This window comes from Penicillium bovifimosum (genome assembly GCF_028826915.1).
Source record: "Penicillium bovifimosum strain IBT 22155 chromosome Unknown utg000002l_segment0_segment0, whole genome shotgun sequence".
Lineage (NCBI taxonomy): Eukaryota > Fungi > Ascomycota > Eurotiomycetes > Eurotiales > Aspergillaceae > Penicillium > Penicillium bovifimosum.
The window spans coordinates 1482259-1501998 of NW_026622711.1; the positions used below are offsets into that span (position 1 = coordinate 1482259).

Genomic DNA, 19740 nt, shown 5'->3' on the forward strand with positions numbered 1-19740 from the left:
CCGCCGAGCCGCCTCAATCACTCCGATCAATTTGTTGCTTTCTTTCTAACACCGATCCAAGTCCTCTTCTTTTTCTTTCATTTACCCTCACCTACAGATACTATCGAGAACGCGCTTGATCAATAACCTGGAATATCACCAAATAATCCAAAGAACCAGCAAGCCGCACCTGAAGACGCTTGAGACAACGCGAGACAGCGCCTTGAAACACCGCCCCGAAGAGCCTTTTCTAGGCGCATTGGACGACGTTCGGGAGTAAATTCGCAAAAATGGCGAATGAGGATGCTGCTGGTGTTCAGGTCTACAAAAGACTGGTGGACGACCTCTTAAATCGCGCCGCGAAGGCCAAACCCGACAAGCAGATCGAACCCCCCCTGACCGAAACGCACCTGGGCGAGTCGATTTGGCAACTACCGTCAGAGGCTAATAAGGCTACGCAAGGCATGAGCCAGCAGACGAAGTTTGCGGCCGTTGAAATCGCGTTCCGCGAGAAGTTCTATCGTGTCTTGGTATGACCCGTGCATAAGTCTAGTCCCCAGGACCTTGTTAACACACTCGCCTTAGGCCTCGACTTCCATCGACGATCCTGCCTTTATCCAAATCTGGAATCTCCTTGACGTTGTCTCAATCTTCTCCGATAACGGTCAGTTCTTACGGTGCACCCGCGATCCATACGCCTCTAACAATCACCAGAACAATGCGAACCCGGCCTGATCTTCTGGCTCATCGAAGAGCTGTTGGATAGCCAGACTATTGATGGCTGTCGGAAGGTGTTTGACTACTTGGAGTCACGACGAGAGAGGAACACCAAGGTTAGTATGACCCCGTCATGTTCTGGATCTGTTTAGCTGACTTCGCACCAGAGACACTTTAAACAGAAAAGCTTGGTCATTCTACGATCATGTAACGAGCTTCTTCGCCGACTGTCGCGTGCAGAGGATACAGTGTTCTGTGGCAGGGTGTTTATCTACCTCTTCCAAAGCTTCCCACTGGGAGATAAGAGTTCGGTCAATCTTCGCGGCGAATTCCATTCGGAGAATATCACCACTTTTGACGATATTACGAAGGAATCCAGTGAGACGCAGGAGCAAGATACACCTATGATTGAAGGGGCCGATGCCTCGAAACCTGGCGAGACAGAGTCCCAGACTCCATCTGAGCAAACATCACAAGTTCCCGCGGTCGTCGTTTCCACAGACGATCAGAAGAAGCCACACGATGTCGATTTGAACGCGCTTTACCCGCTTTTCTGGAGCCTTCAAGCTTATTTCTCCTCACCGAGCAATATGTTCGACGCTCAACGCTTCGCATCATTCAAAACTGGACTGGAAGCTACGCTGGTCGCCTTCAAGAACATTAACACCGAAATGGAAAATGAGAGATCTGCTCGAGCTTCAGAAGATGCCCGCAAGTCGAACAAGCGCAAGCGCGTCGAGGGTAGCACTGAAGTCGCTACCAGCTTCAATCCGAAATACTTGACCAGCCGAGATCTGTTTGACCTAGAAGTCAGTGATACTGCCTTCCGGCGACATGTTCTCGTACAAGCTCTTATCCTTCTCGACTTCGTGCTTTCTCTCACACCAAGTTCTAAATCTCGCCTTGCCGATGCAACGAACAAGTCCGTTCTGTACGGATTTACCCTGAACGATGAGGACGCCAAGTGGGCGACCAGCATGAGGAAAAGCATTGAGGAATACCTGCGAGGCGGGCCGGGAGGACAATTCTACTATCGCATGGTGGATACAGTCCTGTCTCGAGACAAAAACTGGGTTCGGTGGAAAGCCGAGGGCTGTCCGTTGATTGAACGCCCAGCTATCTCGTCGGCGGAGTATACGGCTTCGCGTGAGAATGCTGTCAAGGCTTATGCCAACAAACGCCTTCGTCCGTCGCCGATGGGCTCGCTTGATCTGAAATTCCTTTCCGACACCGAGGCTTTGGCCAATATGGATCGTCTCAAGGAATCAGATCGCTACAGCATTCCGTCAGCGGAAACGTTCCTGAAGGGCATTATGGACGATGAAATGGACATCGATATGGCGATGACTGACGAAGACAAGGTGATTGCCGAGGGGGCTAAAGCCAGCAAGTCCTGGCGGATATTGCGTCTCTCCGCGAAAGGAAAATTCGCTACATTCGACAAGATTGGCAGTGATGGGAATGGTTTACAAGTCTTGTTCGAAAGCCCCACAGAAAGTAAGGAGAACGAGCAAACTGCTTCCGGCGACGCCCGGGACCTCCCCCAGACTCTCGATGGACCTCAGGACCTGCCTGCTGGAACCAACGAGGCCGTGAACGGCAAAGAGTCGACTGGCGATCAAGAGCAGGGTGAAACCAAGGAGCCTACTGAGCGTCAAGACGAGAATGCTCCTCTTGGCCAACCTGAGAGTGGTCGGGAGCTTCCCACTCAAGATGGCGCTGAGGGCACCAACGGCCAAGACATGCAAGTTGACGAAAGCGACGTCATCGGCCAAAAGCAACAAGACCTGAGCACTCATGACAACGGAGAGACCCTTGCCACTTCTAGCGCCACGAAAGAGGACCCTGCTACCAACTCTGCCACCTAAAGATTGGATGTGACTCGTTGAAGATATTTTGTTGAATGCCTCATGGCTTTGACCCCTTCGCTTAGAAATTCCCCCAAGGGCCCGGAGTGTTCGTTTGGCGCCGTCACGCCGTCAGCCAACAACACCCAGATCATTCAAGGATCGCAGGATTTCATGCATCAACATCGCGATATCCGATCCGTGACATGAACCCGAGATTACCACATCTATGCACCTACATCCTTTGCGACATCCCGGTTGTATGCGTCGAAACAATCAGAAATTGCTGGTTTGGTTTCCGAGTACGAACCTCGGTGTGTCCTAGGTCATCCCTGCAGGCAGGGAGGGATTTAGACGATGCTTTACCTAAGTGGGTGTCATTTCACCAGCTTCAAGGTTACTATGGGGAGCCACCTAACCGACTGTGTAGGTGGTGATGTCCCCGGAGGCAAAGACCTGGTTAGCTAGTTTGGAGCGTCAGCTCCTTTAGTTCGTGAATCCAAGTCTCTCTCCTCTCTCTCGCTCCCAAGTCGTAGATGTAGTTACTCACCTCTTTCTTTTCCTCCTAATTGCCAAGATCTTCCAGTATTCTCTCACAGTCTCACCTCAATCTCCGCCATAAGTAAGAGTAAAAACCGGCAACTCTGCCGAGTGAAAAGAGAGAAGCTCCTTCTAAACGAATGCGAGCTCCATGCAAGCGGGGCCGCTAGTTGAAGCGGTGCATCTTGTTCCCGAATCCCGAGGACAAGGAGACTAAGAGCGGACCTCGATGTGTGTACTAGCTGATCGACAACTTTAATACCATGCCGAATGGGCTGTGAAGTGGTTCCTGCATGAAGCAAGAACTTAGAAGCGAGAGTAAACCAGCAGAATAATTGTAGTATGTACATGTATTACATTGAATGTTTCTGCGTATTCCTCCGAAACTTCACTAATTCATCGCCAGTGGCGCCAATGGGGGCCAAACGTCGCCGCCATGTTTCACTTAACCCCTGTCTTTTTTGTATCAGAATGAGTCTACTCCGTACCTTAGCAGACTCGGATAAGATTAAGTGGCTTCATCCGACTGTCAGGTACGAACGGATATCGAGAGAAAAATCAGAAGAAAAGAAAAAGGGGGATTTACAGAGTTCATCCATTCCTTCGGTGTGCTTGAAGAAACAACAGAAGCATATCCAATCCATCACACTTACAATCCTTTTTGGCCCCTATTGCTCCTTTCTCCTGTGTTTCTCTATTACATACCCTCTCCCACATCGCTTCCGACAGGTCGTGGCGATATGCCTGCTTCATACACTAGCAATCGGTGTTCCGGAAGCCCAGGCGAAGCCTAAGCGAAGCACGCGGAGAACAAGCGGCCGTAGTTCAATAGATAAATCGCGCACTGATCGTCTAGCGGCCCGGTTGCATGATGGACCTCCACTACGGAGACGCAGCTCCGACTCCCCCACTTAACGCGAACTAGCTAGACGGTAGTATCGCCTAAGCCGCTAAGCGTTGGACTGAGTGGACACTGTGCAGGAGCCAGGACATCCCCAGAGCCACCGAAGGTGGTTTGTAAACGGTAGCCATATCGGCGATCATCTTGGTATATTCCTTGTCTTTAGTTCTTGCATGTCGTTCTCAATAATGCTTCGTTGGTGGTCGGGTTATGTTGTGTCGATGGGGTTCATAACTATTCCATGCCGCTAGTTCTTAGGATGATCTGTTCGGGGAAATACTAAATCCGAACCCGAATTCTTTTACGCACTTATCAACCCTGGTCCCTGAGAACCCTGACCTAGTAGAGTAGGCGTTTGATCCATCGGACCATTGATTCAATGACCGATTCATTGGATAGAGGCAACATTCAGATTCTGAGATTCTCCCGGAATAAGAATCGCCGCAAAATCGCCGCGTTAGTGCAAAGGAAAGAGGTGTATTTCGCCGGTGAGCATCTTGGCAAGATTTTGGGTCTTTGCTACGCAGTATGGGAAGACTACTCGGTAGGACAAGTTTGGAGTAGTCCACTTGACCTGTCTAACCTGTCTTGAAACACCTGGGCTGTGACCTGTTATCAAGGACTACAACCGGATACAAATGGATGTATGTTATGCAGGAGATCGGCCTAATATACCGTCTATGATTGATGCAATCGAAGTACCGAAGACCAAGAGATCGGTTGTATGTTGCGTCACCCTAATGTTCCTGACTGTATTGTCCATTAACCACATATAAATGGCTGTAACTGATCTATCAGGTTCCTGGTTGTAAGATCCAAGGAAAGGCAGCAACATGAAACAGCCCTGGAAATTGAAGTGTCTCAAGATCGTGTATCGATCTTATTTCCCCGCACAGCACGTTCTAGAACATTTCTGATCGGTATGGAGTGGTAGGGGAGATTAGAAGGGTCCTGGCATCAGGTTTCTGTCCTTGTTAGAGATCTACTTTTACTGGTACAGTAGTCCGTAGTATAACTACAATGTAGAGGATTTCCAAGGTTCGGCTGAATCAAAGGACTCATAAAGGACTATTATCCTCATACGTCGCGATCGTCAGTTTCGGCTCTCGCTACGCTCTCTGATTCGGGATTGAAGACTCAACGGCTCCGAGTTTTCTCCTCCCGACTCCACATTGACATCTTTAGAACTATGTATATCTCCAACGGTCTTCGATCTTCTTGTACGATCATTTCTTTTACTGATTTATCTCCTAATCCTACTAGATTCTACGGATGCTGTTAAGGAACTACAGAAAAAGTAACACGCTACGAGACAGCAAATCCCACGCTCAACAAACCCCGGTATCCACACGGTATTCCCGATGTTCGTCAAGAGTCTTGGACCTTTCGACTCTCGCATCGACCCACACCGCACCTCTGATCTTTTATTTGCAGCGTCGACGCCTCATTTCACCTGCGACCCTAACTGTTTCATCGCGGATGTGGAGATTTCCAGGGGAGCTGTCCCGCAGGCTTGAGAAAGGCGTCTCTTTTTGCTTATTTCCGAAGAGTTACCGAGCTCACTGCATGGTCTGATCCTTTTTCCTGAAGAAGACAGCCCCGTAATGGAACTATCGAATTTCTCTCGCCCTCTGCAATGACCATCGCTTCGGAGAGCCCGTCCCTTCCGTTCGATTTTCTAGATTTTCCTTATTAAATCATTAGAATACATTTCTTTTTACTTTTTTTCCCTTCCCGGACATTGCAGCACTCCACTCGGCATCGATACCTTCGCTTCTTTCCGATGCATCCATTCATGGAGTGCGGCGGGCAGCCTGCTGAGTGGCTGCTCGCTTAGTCTTGATCGATAGCCCCGAGGGTCCGGCGGCTTAGAGTACCTCTTATGGATCCCAGCACGCCACTTCATGCTGGTCCTTTCCACATGGTACACATGGCTATGCGAGTTCCGGTATCTGTTGCTGCGTTGCAACGGTTGGTTCTTTTTCTCCCCTCCTGTATAGATCTGAATTGGGATTCGGGACCATGTCACATCCTTACCATCGTGCGGTGAACAATTGAATATTACCCCCAACTCTTGCTCTCGAGAACACACAAGTAGGACACTGTCTCGCCTCTATCTCTCTCTGGGTCTCTTACTTTTTCTGGGAACGGGTCCCACCTGACCCATACTTCCCCTTTACCGTCCAAGCTCCTGAGCTGGGTTGACGTGGAAGTTCCCACTACGCCTTTGAGCTCAGACGGCCAATACCATCCGCGGATTTCATGCGTCTTCCATGGCGAGATTCGGCCGTGGCCGTTATGTGGATTGGGGTCTTGTGTTCTGTGCACGGCAGGACTCTCGTGGTCTCAAGTTGGTACCGCCGTCTTCTGATGGTCTTCTTCGAATCCCCGTGGTTATAGGTATAGAGGTAACTATGTGTTATCTCGGAAATGTACATTCAAGGTACAGAAACGCCCAGAAATGCTTTAGCCCGGATATGGGGATTGGATCGGAGGCTACGATTAATTCTCCGAGACGATCCTTTTAGTTTCTGACCCTAGTACTAGGGTGGTATCTGCCGTATACCCGTATACCACTACTATGCCATCTGTAACCTAATGTTGAATCAAGGAGGTTAACGGCTGCCGCTATGGACCGTTCAGTATAGGATCTTCGTTCAGCAAACAGATCGAGCGTTGATCTGTGAACTCATGGTCTGATTGTGGTCTCTGTTTACACTGCCCAGGCAGCCCTGTAGCCCTCAGGCCCACCCCCTCGCCCACCCCCTCCCTTTTCTCAATGATCGGTTGGCCGAAGTGCTCACCGTACTGTGTCTTGTCCGTTCCATTCCTTGTTTTCTTTCGTTTTTTAGAGGGGTAATCCTCGTTGATATCGTCCATCTATGACCGTTATGGCCGTTGAGAAGATCATCTTGCATGGACCATCATCTTTATTTAGAAAGTACCTTCCAACGAAGAAGACACATACATCATACAATAGAATCGGGGTATGGAACATCCCGGGTGGCCAAACCTGTGACTATACTGGTGGACCCTGGGGCCATTGCGGGCGTCCGTTTAATATCCGCGACCTATTTCCACTTCCTCGTTCTCTCTTAGCTTGTTGATGTCCTTTCCACATTATTTGCCTCTTAAGATACCTCGGACTCCAGTCTAGCTATATCCCAGCTACCACATTAACTTGTTGGATGCTTGTCTTTTTACCTTACAGCTGCTGCCCAGCGTAACGATCAACAACATCGAAACATCAGATCCAGAACACTCGAACTGGAAAGGAAAAATAAAAAAAGGAAACCAGGAAGCTGGAGACCATCCCGCTTGACGTCTTATCCTCGTTTGGGCCTTGTTTTCGTTCTGGCTTTCTCGTCTTCTAGTGCACACCGGTTCTTCACCTGACCCTCAGTTGGCGCCCAATTATCCCCTCCATTTCCTGGGATACATTCGGGACGATTCGAGTTCTGGAACACGCAGCTTCACCCTTTCCTTTGATTGCAGAGGGAAACACTGATCCTTTTACGCAAGCGCCCCTCACCCCGGCACTTCGATCAGACCCACAAACGTCTCATCTCGGGGGAAAAGTCCACCTGCTTAGTTCCTTTTTGGGCCTTGTTTCTCCTATTGCTCTGTTGAATTCGACGCATTCAAGGTTGTCGAATCTAGTTGACTCTTGCTTTCCTTACTTCTCCTGCTCACAACAAAAAGGAACTCCTCGACTGATCTCTGTCGTTTGAGAACTATCGCGGGTAAGCCTTATACACATCCACACCCGCTCAAACGACACCCTTGCCATGTCAGTCGGTGGCCCTTGCCTGTGGTTACCTTCCTTATCTTCGCCAGTTTCTTCGCCCCTGTCTGCAGTTTCATCCCATTTATCCGCAAACCGGAACAACGAGAGACTGTCATTAGGGCCTAGGGCTATCTCGCCACGGCTCTCTGCGCAAAAGAAAAAGCAGTCTGGCGTTCTTGATCCTGTGCACGCTCCTTCTCGCCCCGTCGACATGCAACTAGCTGGCTACAAGGCTGAGAGCTTGATTAACCCGGTGGCACAGTCTGACAGCATGGGGTCGGCGCCGTATTCGGGGAGAACTGTCTCACCGCGGACTGCGGTCAATTCGAGGTTGGAGGCGGCAAAACAGGAGATGCTACCGCGTGTCAAGCTGGAGATCCCAAGTCTGGATCAGCGTATCTTTACAAATGCTCAGCCCCTGGTCGGGCACGGTGGGCATCCTGAGGAGACGGGTGTTTCATCTTTTGCGGCCCCGCATGACCCAAGGAACGATCACGAGAAAGAATCGACAGTCAGTCCTGACGACGATAAGGATATGATGGGGAGTGATGACAACGATTCGTCACCTTCGAGAGAGAAGAAAAAGATGAAGCGGTTTCGGTATGGAATTGCTTGAGTTGAGCGGGGCGCAGACCATTGTTGCTGACGGAAGTATAGCTTAACACATAACCAAACTCGATTTTTGATGAGCGAGTTCACTCGCCAGGCACATCCCGACGCTGCTCATCGAGAGCGCTTGTCAAAAGAGATACCTGGGTTGACACCGCGTCAAGTGCAAGTCTGGTTCCAGAATAGGTAGCGTGCTCACGAATCGAAGTTTCTGTACTTTGACTAACGGTGAATGTACACTTCCAGACGAGCAAAGCTCAAGCGCCTCACTACAAATGATCGGGAGAGAATGCTCAAGTCTCGGGCCCTACCTGACGACTTCGACACCACCAAAGTTCTACGCACACCCTTCGAGGGCAAGCAATCAGGTATCACGCCCACGGCATCCCCACAAACCTACGTCCCAAATGCAGATTTTGCTTCTCTGAGGACATTACGGACCGACTGCTTCCCCCGAACAAACGATGAAGACTACATGGTCTCGCCTCTCAGCTCTGTTTCGACAGCAGGAACCTACATGTCCTCAACGGGAGGACGAAATGACAGCCTGCCTCAGTCGAACATGATGTTCCGCCCTGCTGCATCTGCGTCCATGTCCGACTTACATAGAACTATCCAAAACGATTACCAAACCCCCAGATCCAGCAGCGTGTCCGATGCATCGGCGCATCCTTCCGCGTATACAGGTTATCAAATGCACAACCGCTTTGCAGGCCAGCCGAACCAGCCCGGTCTGCCATATATGAGACGACCCATGGAATACGCAATACCGCAGCATCCGACTGGGATGGGACCATACGATCAACGGCAGTCATTCGAGGGCTCCGTCTCGCCGACAGACACTCAGGGTTCACATATAAGCTACGATATACATAGTCTCGGTTGGTCTTCCACATCCATGCGCAGCTACACCTACGTCCCCCTCTAACTGGTGATTTTGAACAGGCTCACAACAACAAAACTACCTTGGAATGAGCTCTCGATTACCGAATCAAGGACGACCCATCAACACCATGCAGAACCTGCCTGTCTCGGCAGCACCGGATTATAGACCTTATTCCTACGAGGCCACCGCAGGCCGGATGGGCACATTACCTTATACGCACGCAAACACCTCTGCTATCAGTCTTCCAACTTCGGATTCATCTTACAACTACCAATCCTATATTCAACAATGAGGGGCGCAAAGCACTGGGAAGCCTGGCATTCGACCGCCGGGCTATTTGCTATGCGATGCCATCCTGCTCTGTTTCTCCTCTCGTCTCATCTACAACCTTGCCTTTGGGTTGACTGGTTAGCTGGGTTAACCAAACTTCAAAGATCCACAGTATATACAGCGAGTTTTAATCATTAATCGTCTTAGCGTTTCCTTTCTGATTCTGGTCATTGTGGTTTACTTCTGGATCTTGTGTTTCTACTATCATTTTATTTCACTATTTCCCACTTTGCATCTACATCCTTCGTTGCTTTCATTGTGATCATGTTTTTCACATCTTGCGAATTTCTCTCTAGGTTTCGTCTGGTATCTAGCGATCATGTCGAGGAGGCTGTTTGTTCAATGTCAATCAAGTTCTCGATCTTGCCGCATAGCCCTGGTCCCCTGGAGTGAATGGAATGCAGGAGTGTATCGCGGGAGGTACTGCTGTGTTTATATAGCGGACAGATCATCAAGTCCAATATGGCAATATCTACATAAACCATAGACAGTGTTGTCGGTGAAATTCCTACTTTCATCTACGAAAGTCATGTTGATTGACAATAGATTTTAGGTATTCAACTCATAGATGATAGAGATCTTGAATCCCGATACATACCTACCTTACAGCTGGATAGTTCCCCTACGACTGCGCTAATAATAGAACTGGATGTCCACCTGAAAGGCTGAAACGCTTACACACCTGCAGGTCATCCAAATCAAACCCATCGAATCACAATCCAGCTAAAAGTAATCGACGCTCTTCTCATCTCAACACATCCACAATCAGCCTGATATCCAGCCACTGATGTGACCCGGATTTGTCCTCCAGCGGCTGCCATTCACCGCTTACCATAAATGGAAAAGCTCAGGCACCTGATTAGATTACGTTCAACCAATCATAGCCGAGCAATTGGTAATCACAACCAAACCCTCTGACGCATGTAACGCAACATAGAAGTATAAAAGAGCTCATGGAAGCTGATTCCCTTACTCCCCAAAATCCAAACACAAATCCAAACAATCTTCAATCTTTCAATCGAAGGTCTTTCCATTTTTCATCACAACAACAACCACATCTCTAGATCCAAAGAACCTATTCCATACCAAATCCACCAAAATGGTCCACCCCACCACCACCTGCTGCAAGACCTCCCAGGACGGCTCCTGCGTCTGCGCCGCGCAGGCTAAGTGCTCCTGCGGCCAGCAGAGCGCCCTGCACTGCAGCTGCAACAAGGCCGATACCGAGAATACTACTTCCGGACCTCGCTGCTCGTGCCGTAAGTGAACTTTCTCTTGGTGAGATAATGATGAAACCATGATGGAACTAATGTCTTTTCCATAGGCTCTCGTCCTGCTGGAAAGTGTACCTGCGAGCGTGCTGTGACTGAGAACCAGGCTGTTGCTGGTGAGACTTGTCCTTGTGGCAGTCGTCCTCAGGGTGAGTTTTATTCCTTCCTTTCCATTTACTGGGCAATTGTTGCGTGTATAGTTCGTTGGTGGATGTGTGCTAACCTTGGGGATTTAGATTCCTGCACTTGTGAGAAGGCTGCTGCTGTGGACTCTGCTCTTGAGGTTGATTTCACTAGCAAGGCTTAGAGTCTTGAGATTCTTTTGCTTGGCTAAATCGGTCTGTCGGTGGTTGAATTTGCATTCTTAGGTTCCCTTATGGGATGGTGGCGACTGGCGTCTATCGGGCATCATGGGTTGATATTTGGGTTTTGAGGTTGCTTAGGTCACCTGTATTTTCTTAGGTCAGATTACCTCATGAGTTATAAATGAGAGCTTCATGCTTGTTCTATTTGCATTGTTCAATGCGAGAAGCTAAGAATTCCGAGTAGAGTCTCGCGCTATCAAGAGAAGAGAGAGGGAAGCGAACTAAGCTATGGAAGTCATATGATACATGGGAGCAATTCAAACACCAATTGAACATTAAGGATAGGTACATTTGTATATTTTCAGTAGGAGGCTGAACACTGAATATCGCGTCATAGGTAGGCTCCGAGTCCGACGGCGTCGTTAGCTTCCACACACAATTACAAAGACCAACTCATGCGCACCATATCCTCCAAGACGGCACTAAATACACATTACACTAGGTAGACTTCAACAGAATCCACATAATGCTCAGATTCTCAGGACTTAGATTCCTGGGCCAACCGTGTAGTTTACCTACGGGCATGTAATTGTAACTATATATTTGGCCCAGGACACAGGCAGTCACTACGTCTTTATCGAGAACTATGAGCTTCCCGATCCCGCCGCGGAGGTGGCTCGTGAGGCTGGTCAGCGCCAGGCCGGATTGAACATGCTCCAAACGTTGTACCAGCAGCACAAGCAGCCCGTCACCACCACCGAAGCCGGCCAGTGGGATGAAACCATTGGAGGATGTTCAACGCTGACGGGCTGCTTGTGCTGCTGGTACAGCGTTTGGAGGATGTTCAACCCGGCCTGGCGCTGACCAGCCTCACGAGCCACCTCCGCGGCGGGATCGGGAAGCTCATAGTTCTCGATCAAGACGTAATGACTGCCTGTGTCCTGGGCCAACACCTGTTGGTACGCAACCTTGGAGGTGAGTTCATCAAATTTGTGCCCATTCGCGTCTGTCAAGTCATTGCGGGGACGACCCTTGCGGCTAGCTCCGGAACGGCCATGGGTGACACGCCAATGCCTCTTCATGGCCGTTTGGGTGCCAACCACATACGCACATTCAGGATCCAAGCGGCATCGAATGCCGTTCGTGCGGACGGTAACTACCCGTAAGCGGAGAGGAAGACGGAGACAGGAAGACGTGAGAAACAGTAAGGAAAGAAGAGAAAGGCACGGGTAAGAGTGAGAGAAGGAAGAAAAAGGAAAGGAAGAGGAAGAGGGTTTGAGCAAGAGCAGAGAGATAGTTGGTACGGCAGAAGTACGGAGTAGGTAGGAATGAAAGAGAGAAAGGCAGAAGAAAGAACGAAAGATTAGATGGGTTGGACGGCAGAACTACCCGTAAGCGGAGAGGAAGACGGAGACGAATGAAAGATGAGGAAGAGGGAAAGAGAATTGACGAATCGGAGAGCGCGAGGATTGAGTGTGCAGTACCAAAGAATGCGAAAACGAGCGGTCAGAAGGAGTTAACGAATGAGAGGGAGGGAAAGGCAACGAAGCGGGTAAGTAGTGGGGAAGGGAGTGGAGCCAGAAGTTAGGGAACAGGGAATATACATATTTGACCCAGCTAGTTTGCCTGCTCTCTCACACTCTCTTTCTCCCCTTCATCTATCTGAATACATACAGAGATTCCTCCATCTATCCTCCATCTGTGTTGTATTCCCATGAATACCTGAGCTTGTTGGCAAGCCTCTAGGAAGGCCCGCCGCCCGTCTGCTCTTCATCAGACTTTCCCACTTTCCTATTTGGGCTTCCGCTATCCGAGTGCAAGTGCAACAGTTATGCACGTATTCGTCTCTCATCCCTCATCCACTACTGTCGATACAATAGCCACGGTCCACCTGGCACCACCGGCCCATTCACCACGAACTGTCCAGATTCTTTCCCCGATTTCCTCACATTGGAACGCCGGAGCGGGACGTGACGACCAGACGTGTATAAAGAGGGCTGAGCAACGGGGCTGAACTAGTCATGTCCTTGGGTTGACGGCTGACGATTGTTGAGTCCAAGTCCTGTGGCGAGAGAACGTCATATAACGACAAATGGCTATCTCGACGACATCGACAGGCCCTTCCATCTCCTTCCTCGACTAGTGGGCCGGAGCAGGCGAAGACTGGCGACCGGCACCTCAAACGCCTAAGGTAGCTGAAAACAGGAAGCACATGAAGGGTGAAGGCCACGGATCTTTGAAAACAGCATTGAGAAGCTTCTTGTGACTCTAAAGACAAAGATATCGACGAAGATTGGGACGGTGTCCTAAGTCGAGAAGATATTTTACTCGCCATTGAGGAAAGGTTTTCAATATTCCTCTATACGATCAAACGCCAGCAATCGCCCATCGAGATCAAGAACTTCCGCTGCGCCTCCAACAGTAGTCGCGGAGTCAACCTAACTGCTAGCATTCGGCAGTGGGAGTTGACTCCAGAGAGTTCGATATGTTCAAGATTGCGATCGCGCACAATCCCCAGTGGCATAAGTTCCTTCTGAAAGTCAATGTCAAGCACGAGAAAAACTTCATGCAGAAGGTCTATAACTCGTTTATTTGGTTGGTGATCCAATCCTTCCATGCACACCCGAAGAAGTACAAATTGGAGACCTTGACTGGTGCGGTGGTTCAAGATGCCTGTCGTAGAGGCAGCCATTGGTCGTTGTACGAGGTCAAAACAGTCCGAGGCGAGGCTGGTAATTTGTTTCCCACTCGTCGTTCTCGGCAGAGAAGTAGATCTGATGGGAATTGCCAAGTGCTCCCGTCTCCTTCACGCAGTCAATATACTGACTTCGAGACTTCAATGCAAGTGGGATGCTCTGTCCTCTGCTGGGTTTCGTCCTCGGCGTCTATCAGACAGCGTCGAACGGCGGAGGCCGCCAAGCCGATGTACGAAGAAGACTTCATTAAGGGAACATATAGGGTCGAAGGTCCCCTCAATCTTCGGCGTGGTATCATCCAGCAACGTCTGCTTGATAAACTGCAATGGAAGTTTCTCTGCTCATTGACCAAAGACGGATACGAGCAACTCATCTACGACGTCCAATCTATGCAAATATTGCCGTCCAGGTAAAGCTTTGTCATGACCACAAAGAGGCGAATGACGAAAGGAGGTTTTGTATGCCTGATCTCAACTCATCAGGTTCCGGGAAGCTCTCACCCGGCATGGGCAGTAAAAGAACGTCGACAAGGGTTGTTTTGCCGCCAAGCTGGCATTGGAAAAGCGAAGACAAACTTGGGACGATACATCAGTGGATCTTAATGCTCTGGTTCAGTCGGACATCGCTCGTCCACCGAAGGCGACCGCAGACCCTTCGTGGAAGAATACCTCGAATCAATGACTGAGTCCAAACGCGTCAGATATGGAAGGGGCGTGGAAGGCAGCAATCTCATACCTAGACGTTGACAGTTTTAAGGAAAAGTTGAAAGTTCAATGCGTATCTACAACAAGCTATAAGTATATACTATATATTGAATCGAAGCACCTGTTTGGGTGTTGGATCCATGCATTTCATCAAATAGGTTCAATCTAGAGCTTCGAGGACCTGTAGTGACCATTTACAATGGGTATACTCCGGATTAACATTCCTCCGCCGCATACCTCCCTGTCCCATAGCGGATCCCGTGATGATCGACAGCGAAGTGACCCAAAGGAATAGCAGAGCGGACAAATTCACGGCGATGAACTCATCTCGACTTCGCCTGTCGCTCAGCCTGATTCTTCTCGGTTCTCTACACTGGGCGGCTATTGTATGTACGTTGCAACCCGTAGTTCAATCGGTCAAGCGCGACCCACCCTCCACCCACTGCTGACAAGCTTCTCCAGGATCACCTACCCACCACTGCCGAAGCCCCTGTTTTCCAAAGAATCCAATTCCATGAGCCCATCCGGAAACCTTCACCAGACAAGCTACATCGCCAATTTCAAATAGCCGAGCCACCATAACCGGGACATGGTTGTGTGACGTGCGATCCTGTCGCGATACCCCCTGAGGAGAATATCCCGCGTGGCATGCGAGGGCGCACCTCGAATCGCGAAAACCCCGCAACAGAACACCTTACATATTTTTGGGCTATCCACGCAACACCGCAGCAGTCGTCATGTCGTCGATGCGAGGGCTGGTGCAGTTCATTGCGGATCTGCGGAATGCTCGTGCGAGAGAACTCGAGGAAAAGCGCGTGAATAAAGAGCTTGCCAATATTCGGCAGAAGTTCAAGGCCGGTAATCTCAATGGATACCAGAAGAAGAAGTACGTCTGCAAGTTGCTGTATGTTTACATTCAGGGCTACGATGTGGACTTTGGGCATCTTGAGGCTGTTAATTTGATATCCTCGCCGAAGTACTCGGAGAAGCAGATTGGGTATTTGGCTGTTACGCTATTCTTGCATGAGGAGCATGAACTGCTTCATTTGGTTGTCAACAGTATTCGGAAGGATCTTCTTGACCATCATGAATTGAATAACTGTTTGGCGCTGCATGCTGTTGCCAATGTTGGCGGGAGAGAGCTTGGAGAAGCGCTGGGCTCGGAGGTTCACAGGCTGCTTATTTCACCGTGAGTTGGAATGTTCGTTCGCTTGTTTTGGATGGTTCTGACCCTTTCCAGTACCTCCAAAGCTTTCGTCAAGAAGAAGGCTGCCCTGACGCTGCTCCGGTTGTACCGCAAATACCCCGGCATCGTTCGAAATGAATGGGCCGAAAGAATCATATCAATCATGGATGACCCCGACATGGGAGTCGCTCTTTCTGTCACTTCTTTGGTCATGGCGCTAGCTCGGGACTTGCCGGAGGAATACAAAGGCTGTTATGTCAAGGCTGCACAGCGATTAAAGCGGATCGTAATTGATAACGACATCGCCCCAGACTACCTCTACTATCGTGTGCCATGTCCGTGGATTCAGGTCAAGTTCCTGCGCCTGTTGCAATACTACCCACCTTCAGGTATGTTTTGTCGCCGTTCATAAGGTTGTTTCAGTTCTCACATGCGAATTACAGAAGACAGCCATGTCCGCGATATCATTCGAGAGTCTCTCTCCCAAATCATGCAATCAGCAATGGAATCACCCAAGAACGTGCAGCAGAATAATGCGCAGAACGCCGTACTCTTCGAAGCCATCAACCTCCTCATCCATCTCGACTCTGAGCACACTCTCATGATGCAAATCTCCACCCGTCTCGGCAAATACATCCAGTCCCGTGAAACTAACGTTCGATACCTCGGTCTGGATGCCTTGACCCATTTCGCCGCGCGGGCTGAAACCCTCGACCCAATCAAAAAGCACCAGAACATTATCCTGGGCTCACTTCGAGACCGCGACATCAGTGTTCGTCGTAAAGGATTGGACCTGTTATACAGCATGTGTGATACAAGCAATGCTGGACCCATTGTCAACGAGCTTCTGCGTTACCTGCAGACAGCCGATTATAACATTCGAGAGGAGGTGGTCCTCAAGATCGCCATTCTTACAGAGAAATACGCTGCCGATGCACAATGGTACATCGACATGACATTGAAACTTCTCTCGCTGGCAGGCGAGCATGTCAACGACGAAGTATGGCAACGAGTCATTCAAATCGTAACCAACAACGAAGAACTACAGGCCTATGCCGCACACACCCTTCTGGGCTACGTGCGGTCCGATTGCCATGAAAGTTTGGTGAAAATCGGCTGCTACGTCCTGGGCGAATTCGGCCATCTCATCGCCGAAAACGCAGGCTCTAGTCCCATTGAGCAATTCATGGCCCTACAGGGTAAGATGTTCTCCAGCTCTGACAACACGCGAGCTATGATCCTCTCATCGTTTGTCAAATTTGTGAATTTGTTCCCCGAAATCAAACCCCAGCTCTTGCAAATATTCCGCCTGTACAGCCATTCCCCCGATTCCGAACTGCAACAACGAGCGTTTGAGTACCTGTCGCTGGCGACGCTCCCGACCGACGATCTGCTCCGGACTGTCTGCGATGAGATGCCGCCGTTCTCAGAGCGAGCCTCCATTCTCCTCTCTCGCCTGCACCAGAAGACAGCCGGTGCCAGTGAAAAGAAGACCTGGGTCGTCGGTGGCAAGGACGCAAACGCCGATAAGCAGGAAATGCTCCTGGCGCAGAACACTGGTCTCAAGCGCACCTTCACGACGATCGTGCATGGCACACGGACTGGGTCCAACGGCACACCAACCAGTCCAGGCGGCGCAACCAGTGCATCGGGCGACCTAGCGGGCCTGGACCTCAGCGGCCCATCAGCCCCGGCCCCTAACATGGCCAGTGCCGCCCATCTAACCCCAGAATGGGACATTGGCTACAATCGTCTCTTCTTCTCCCGCGAAGGCGTTCTCTTCGAGGACGCACAAATCCAAGTCGGATTGCGCTCAGAGTACCGCGGTCCCATGGGTGTATTGAAGCTCTACATCTCCAACAAATCAACCTACCCCATCGGATCTCTCACCACCACCATTGACAACCCCGCCTCTCCGAACTTGAAAATCGACACAAAGAGCCTGCCTGAGCCAACAGTCGCTGCTGCCGGACAAACACAGCAGACCCTCTTCTGCACCGCCCACGGTCCCTTCACGGACGCCCCGACTATCCGTATTTCATATCTGGCCGGTGCGCTCCAAGCCTACACACTCCAGCTGCCTGTGCTGATGCATCGGTACATGAAATCATCAATGTTGTCAGCCGAGGAGTTCTTCAAGCGCTGGCGCCAGATTGGCGGTGCTCCGCTCGAGGAGCAGAAGACCTTTGGATTATTGGGTAAGAACAAGACCGTCAATGAAGGATTTACCCGGAAGGTTGTCGAGGGCTTTGGCTTTAAAATCTTGGATGGCATCGACCCGAACGCGCAGAATATTGTTGGTTGTGGTGTGTACCAGTTTGAGGGTGGTAAGACGGGCTGTTTGCTAAGGCTGGAGCCTAATTACGAGAAGATGGTATGTATTACGCCCGGTAATGTTGCTTTGATGGCCTGCTGATCATTTGCCCAGATGTACCGCGTCACTATTCGTGCCACACAGGAAAATGTCCCGCAGTCATTGGTTAGACAGATGGAGCAAAGACTGGCGCAGGGGATGAAGGGGGAGGAGGTTTGATTCTTAGAGCATTTTGCTGGATGCAATCATGTATATCTCTAATCTTATTCACAAGTCAAATACTAGCGAGCATGGTCGACTTCACACTTTTAGGTAATGCCGGTAGACCTCCAGGAGTCGTAAGGAAGAGCCTTAGACGTGACATGTAAGGGTTGTCAGTACATCCCACGACTGAGGAATTCAATGCCGTTTGGTAGAGCATAAATGGAATTTGAATAGGTTTGTCTGTATGTGCTGTTCACTGAATCGAACTTCCGAGGGGTATATCCAAGCTTGGCAATATCTCTTGCAGATGTTGAGCATACCCCTTCGGTCAATGGTTCTTCTATAAACCGTCTAGACGAGACGTTCCGGGTGCATCGACAGCGAGCTCAAACTACGCGAGTATCCTCCTTGAGATCCTTAAGCTTGTTCATCTCCTCGACGATATTGTTAGGATCTTTCCAAGCCAGAGTCACATATCTAAACTTCATTAGCGAGCTGACTTCTAAACAATAAGAAGTACGCACTTTGTGTGACTACCACGAGCAACGACGTGTCCGTTGGGATTCGTGAACTTGATATTGGTAAAGGCAAGGGTCTTGCCGACTATATGATAGTTAGCAGATGGTAAGTTGTGAAAAGGGAAGAAAGACAGCGTACACTTGTCACAGGTTACTTCCTGTTGAACGTCAGTATGAAGAACTCAGCATAACTTCCAGCTCAAAGGATAGAACGTACAGCTAGAATTCGATCACCAACTCTACCACCTGAGTTCAGGTATGTCACTGGACCAGGCATTCATTAGATGCATCTTCGAGAAGCGGCGTGTGGCGGGGATGTGAACTTACCGTTCAAGTCTGTTGACACACCAGTCGAGAACAAGCCGCGGGATGCTACTGCCAATGAGCCGCCGAGATCCACTGTATTGATGTTAGTTAATGTGCCGGCGAATGAGAAGTATGTAATTGTGAGCGATTGTCTTACCCATGCTGGCAATGGTGCCTCCGTGAAGAATGCTCAGGCGGTTCTGTATGATACAGATGTTAGATAAGGGGGATTTGAAGATACTGCAGGCTATAGACACATACTGTATGCTGTTTCTCAATATCAAGCTCAAAGTTGACCACACCGGGCCTGGCGGCGGTAACGCGGAGCTATGTAGAGGTCAGTTGTAAGTCTAATGAAATGAATTGAAGACGACTGGTTTACATTGTTCAAGAGCCTTCAGTCCCAGCGAGGTAGCTGTTAGCTTTGTTTGTCTGATAGCTCAAACATAGAGACGTATTAGGACGCATTCATTGCCTACCGAGGTTCCAAACCCGAGTTAGCTCGGAAGGACTCCCAGACCTATAGATGGAGGTACAGGTTAGTAATTGGATAATTAGAGGTTCTAGAGACATTGGTAGTGTGCTTACTGAACGCACGAATCTGAGGGTAGCCATCTTAGAAAGAAAGCAAAGTAAAGAT

The 19740-nt window shown here is 49.8% G+C and overlaps 7 protein-coding genes across 7 annotated transcripts; 5 read left to right on the plus strand and 2 right to left on the minus strand.

Moving 5' to 3' along the window:
- Positions 1 to 269: 269 nt before the first annotated feature.
- On the plus strand, positions 270 to 2564 carry N7515_001777 (THO complex subunit THO1/HPR1; the record flags this gene model as incomplete). The annotated part of the gene is made up of 4 exons (XM_056662521.1): positions 270 to 509; positions 565 to 643; positions 694 to 812; positions 864 to 2564. The coding sequence occupies 4 exons, from the start codon at positions 270 to 272 to the stop codon at positions 2562 to 2564; spliced, it is 2139 nt and encodes a 712-aa protein (XP_056524634.1).
- Positions 2565 to 7772: 5208 nt separating this feature from the next.
- Positions 7773 to 9558, plus strand: N7515_001778 (homeobox domain-containing protein; the record flags this gene model as incomplete). Its single annotated transcript, XM_056662522.1, has 4 exons — positions 7773 to 8371; positions 8429 to 8566; positions 8627 to 9261; positions 9326 to 9558. The coding sequence occupies 4 exons, from the start codon at positions 7773 to 7775 to the stop codon at positions 9556 to 9558; spliced, it is 1605 nt and encodes a 534-aa protein (XP_056524635.1).
- A 1137-nt stretch (positions 9559 to 10695) lies between these two features.
- N7515_001779 (putative copper resistance protein Crd2) lies at positions 10696 to 11174 on the plus strand (the record flags this gene model as incomplete). Its single annotated transcript, XM_056662523.1, has 3 exons — positions 10696 to 10855; positions 10921 to 11016; positions 11104 to 11174. 3 exons carry the CDS (start codon positions 10696 to 10698, stop codon positions 11172 to 11174), a joined length of 327 nt encoding a protein of 108 aa, XP_056524636.1.
- Positions 11175 to 11861: 687 nt separating this feature from the next.
- On the minus strand, positions 11862 to 12254 carry N7515_001780 (uncharacterized protein; the record flags this gene model as incomplete). The annotated part of the gene is made up of 1 exon (XM_056662524.1): positions 11862 to 12254. The coding sequence occupies one exon, from the start codon at positions 12252 to 12254 to the stop codon at positions 11862 to 11864; it is 393 nt and encodes a 130-aa protein (XP_056524637.1).
- Positions 12255 to 13657: 1403 nt separating this feature from the next.
- N7515_001781 (uncharacterized protein) lies at positions 13658 to 14281 on the plus strand (the record flags this gene model as incomplete). The annotated part of the gene is made up of 1 exon (XM_056662525.1): positions 13658 to 14281. The coding sequence occupies one exon, from the start codon at positions 13658 to 13660 to the stop codon at positions 14279 to 14281; it is 624 nt and encodes a 207-aa protein (XP_056524638.1).
- Positions 14282 to 15309: 1028 nt separating this feature from the next.
- N7515_001782 (AP-2 complex subunit alpha) lies at positions 15310 to 18291 on the plus strand (the record flags this gene model as incomplete). The annotated part of the gene is made up of 4 exons (XM_056662526.1): positions 15310 to 15761; positions 15813 to 16147; positions 16202 to 18132; positions 18187 to 18291. 4 exons carry the CDS (start codon positions 15310 to 15312, stop codon positions 18289 to 18291), a joined length of 2823 nt encoding a protein of 940 aa, XP_056524639.1.
- Positions 18292 to 18662: 371 nt separating this feature from the next.
- On the minus strand, positions 18663 to 19715 carry N7515_001783 (PaaI family thioesterase; the record flags this gene model as incomplete). The annotated part of the gene is made up of 10 exons (XM_056662527.1): positions 18663 to 18753; positions 18801 to 18879; positions 18934 to 18952; positions 19012 to 19058; positions 19122 to 19193; positions 19258 to 19300; positions 19362 to 19427; positions 19483 to 19495; positions 19580 to 19620; positions 19689 to 19715. The coding sequence occupies 10 exons, from the start codon at positions 19713 to 19715 to the stop codon at positions 18663 to 18665; spliced, it is 498 nt and encodes a 165-aa protein (XP_056524640.1).
- Between the last annotated feature and the right edge of the window lie 25 nt (positions 19716 to 19740).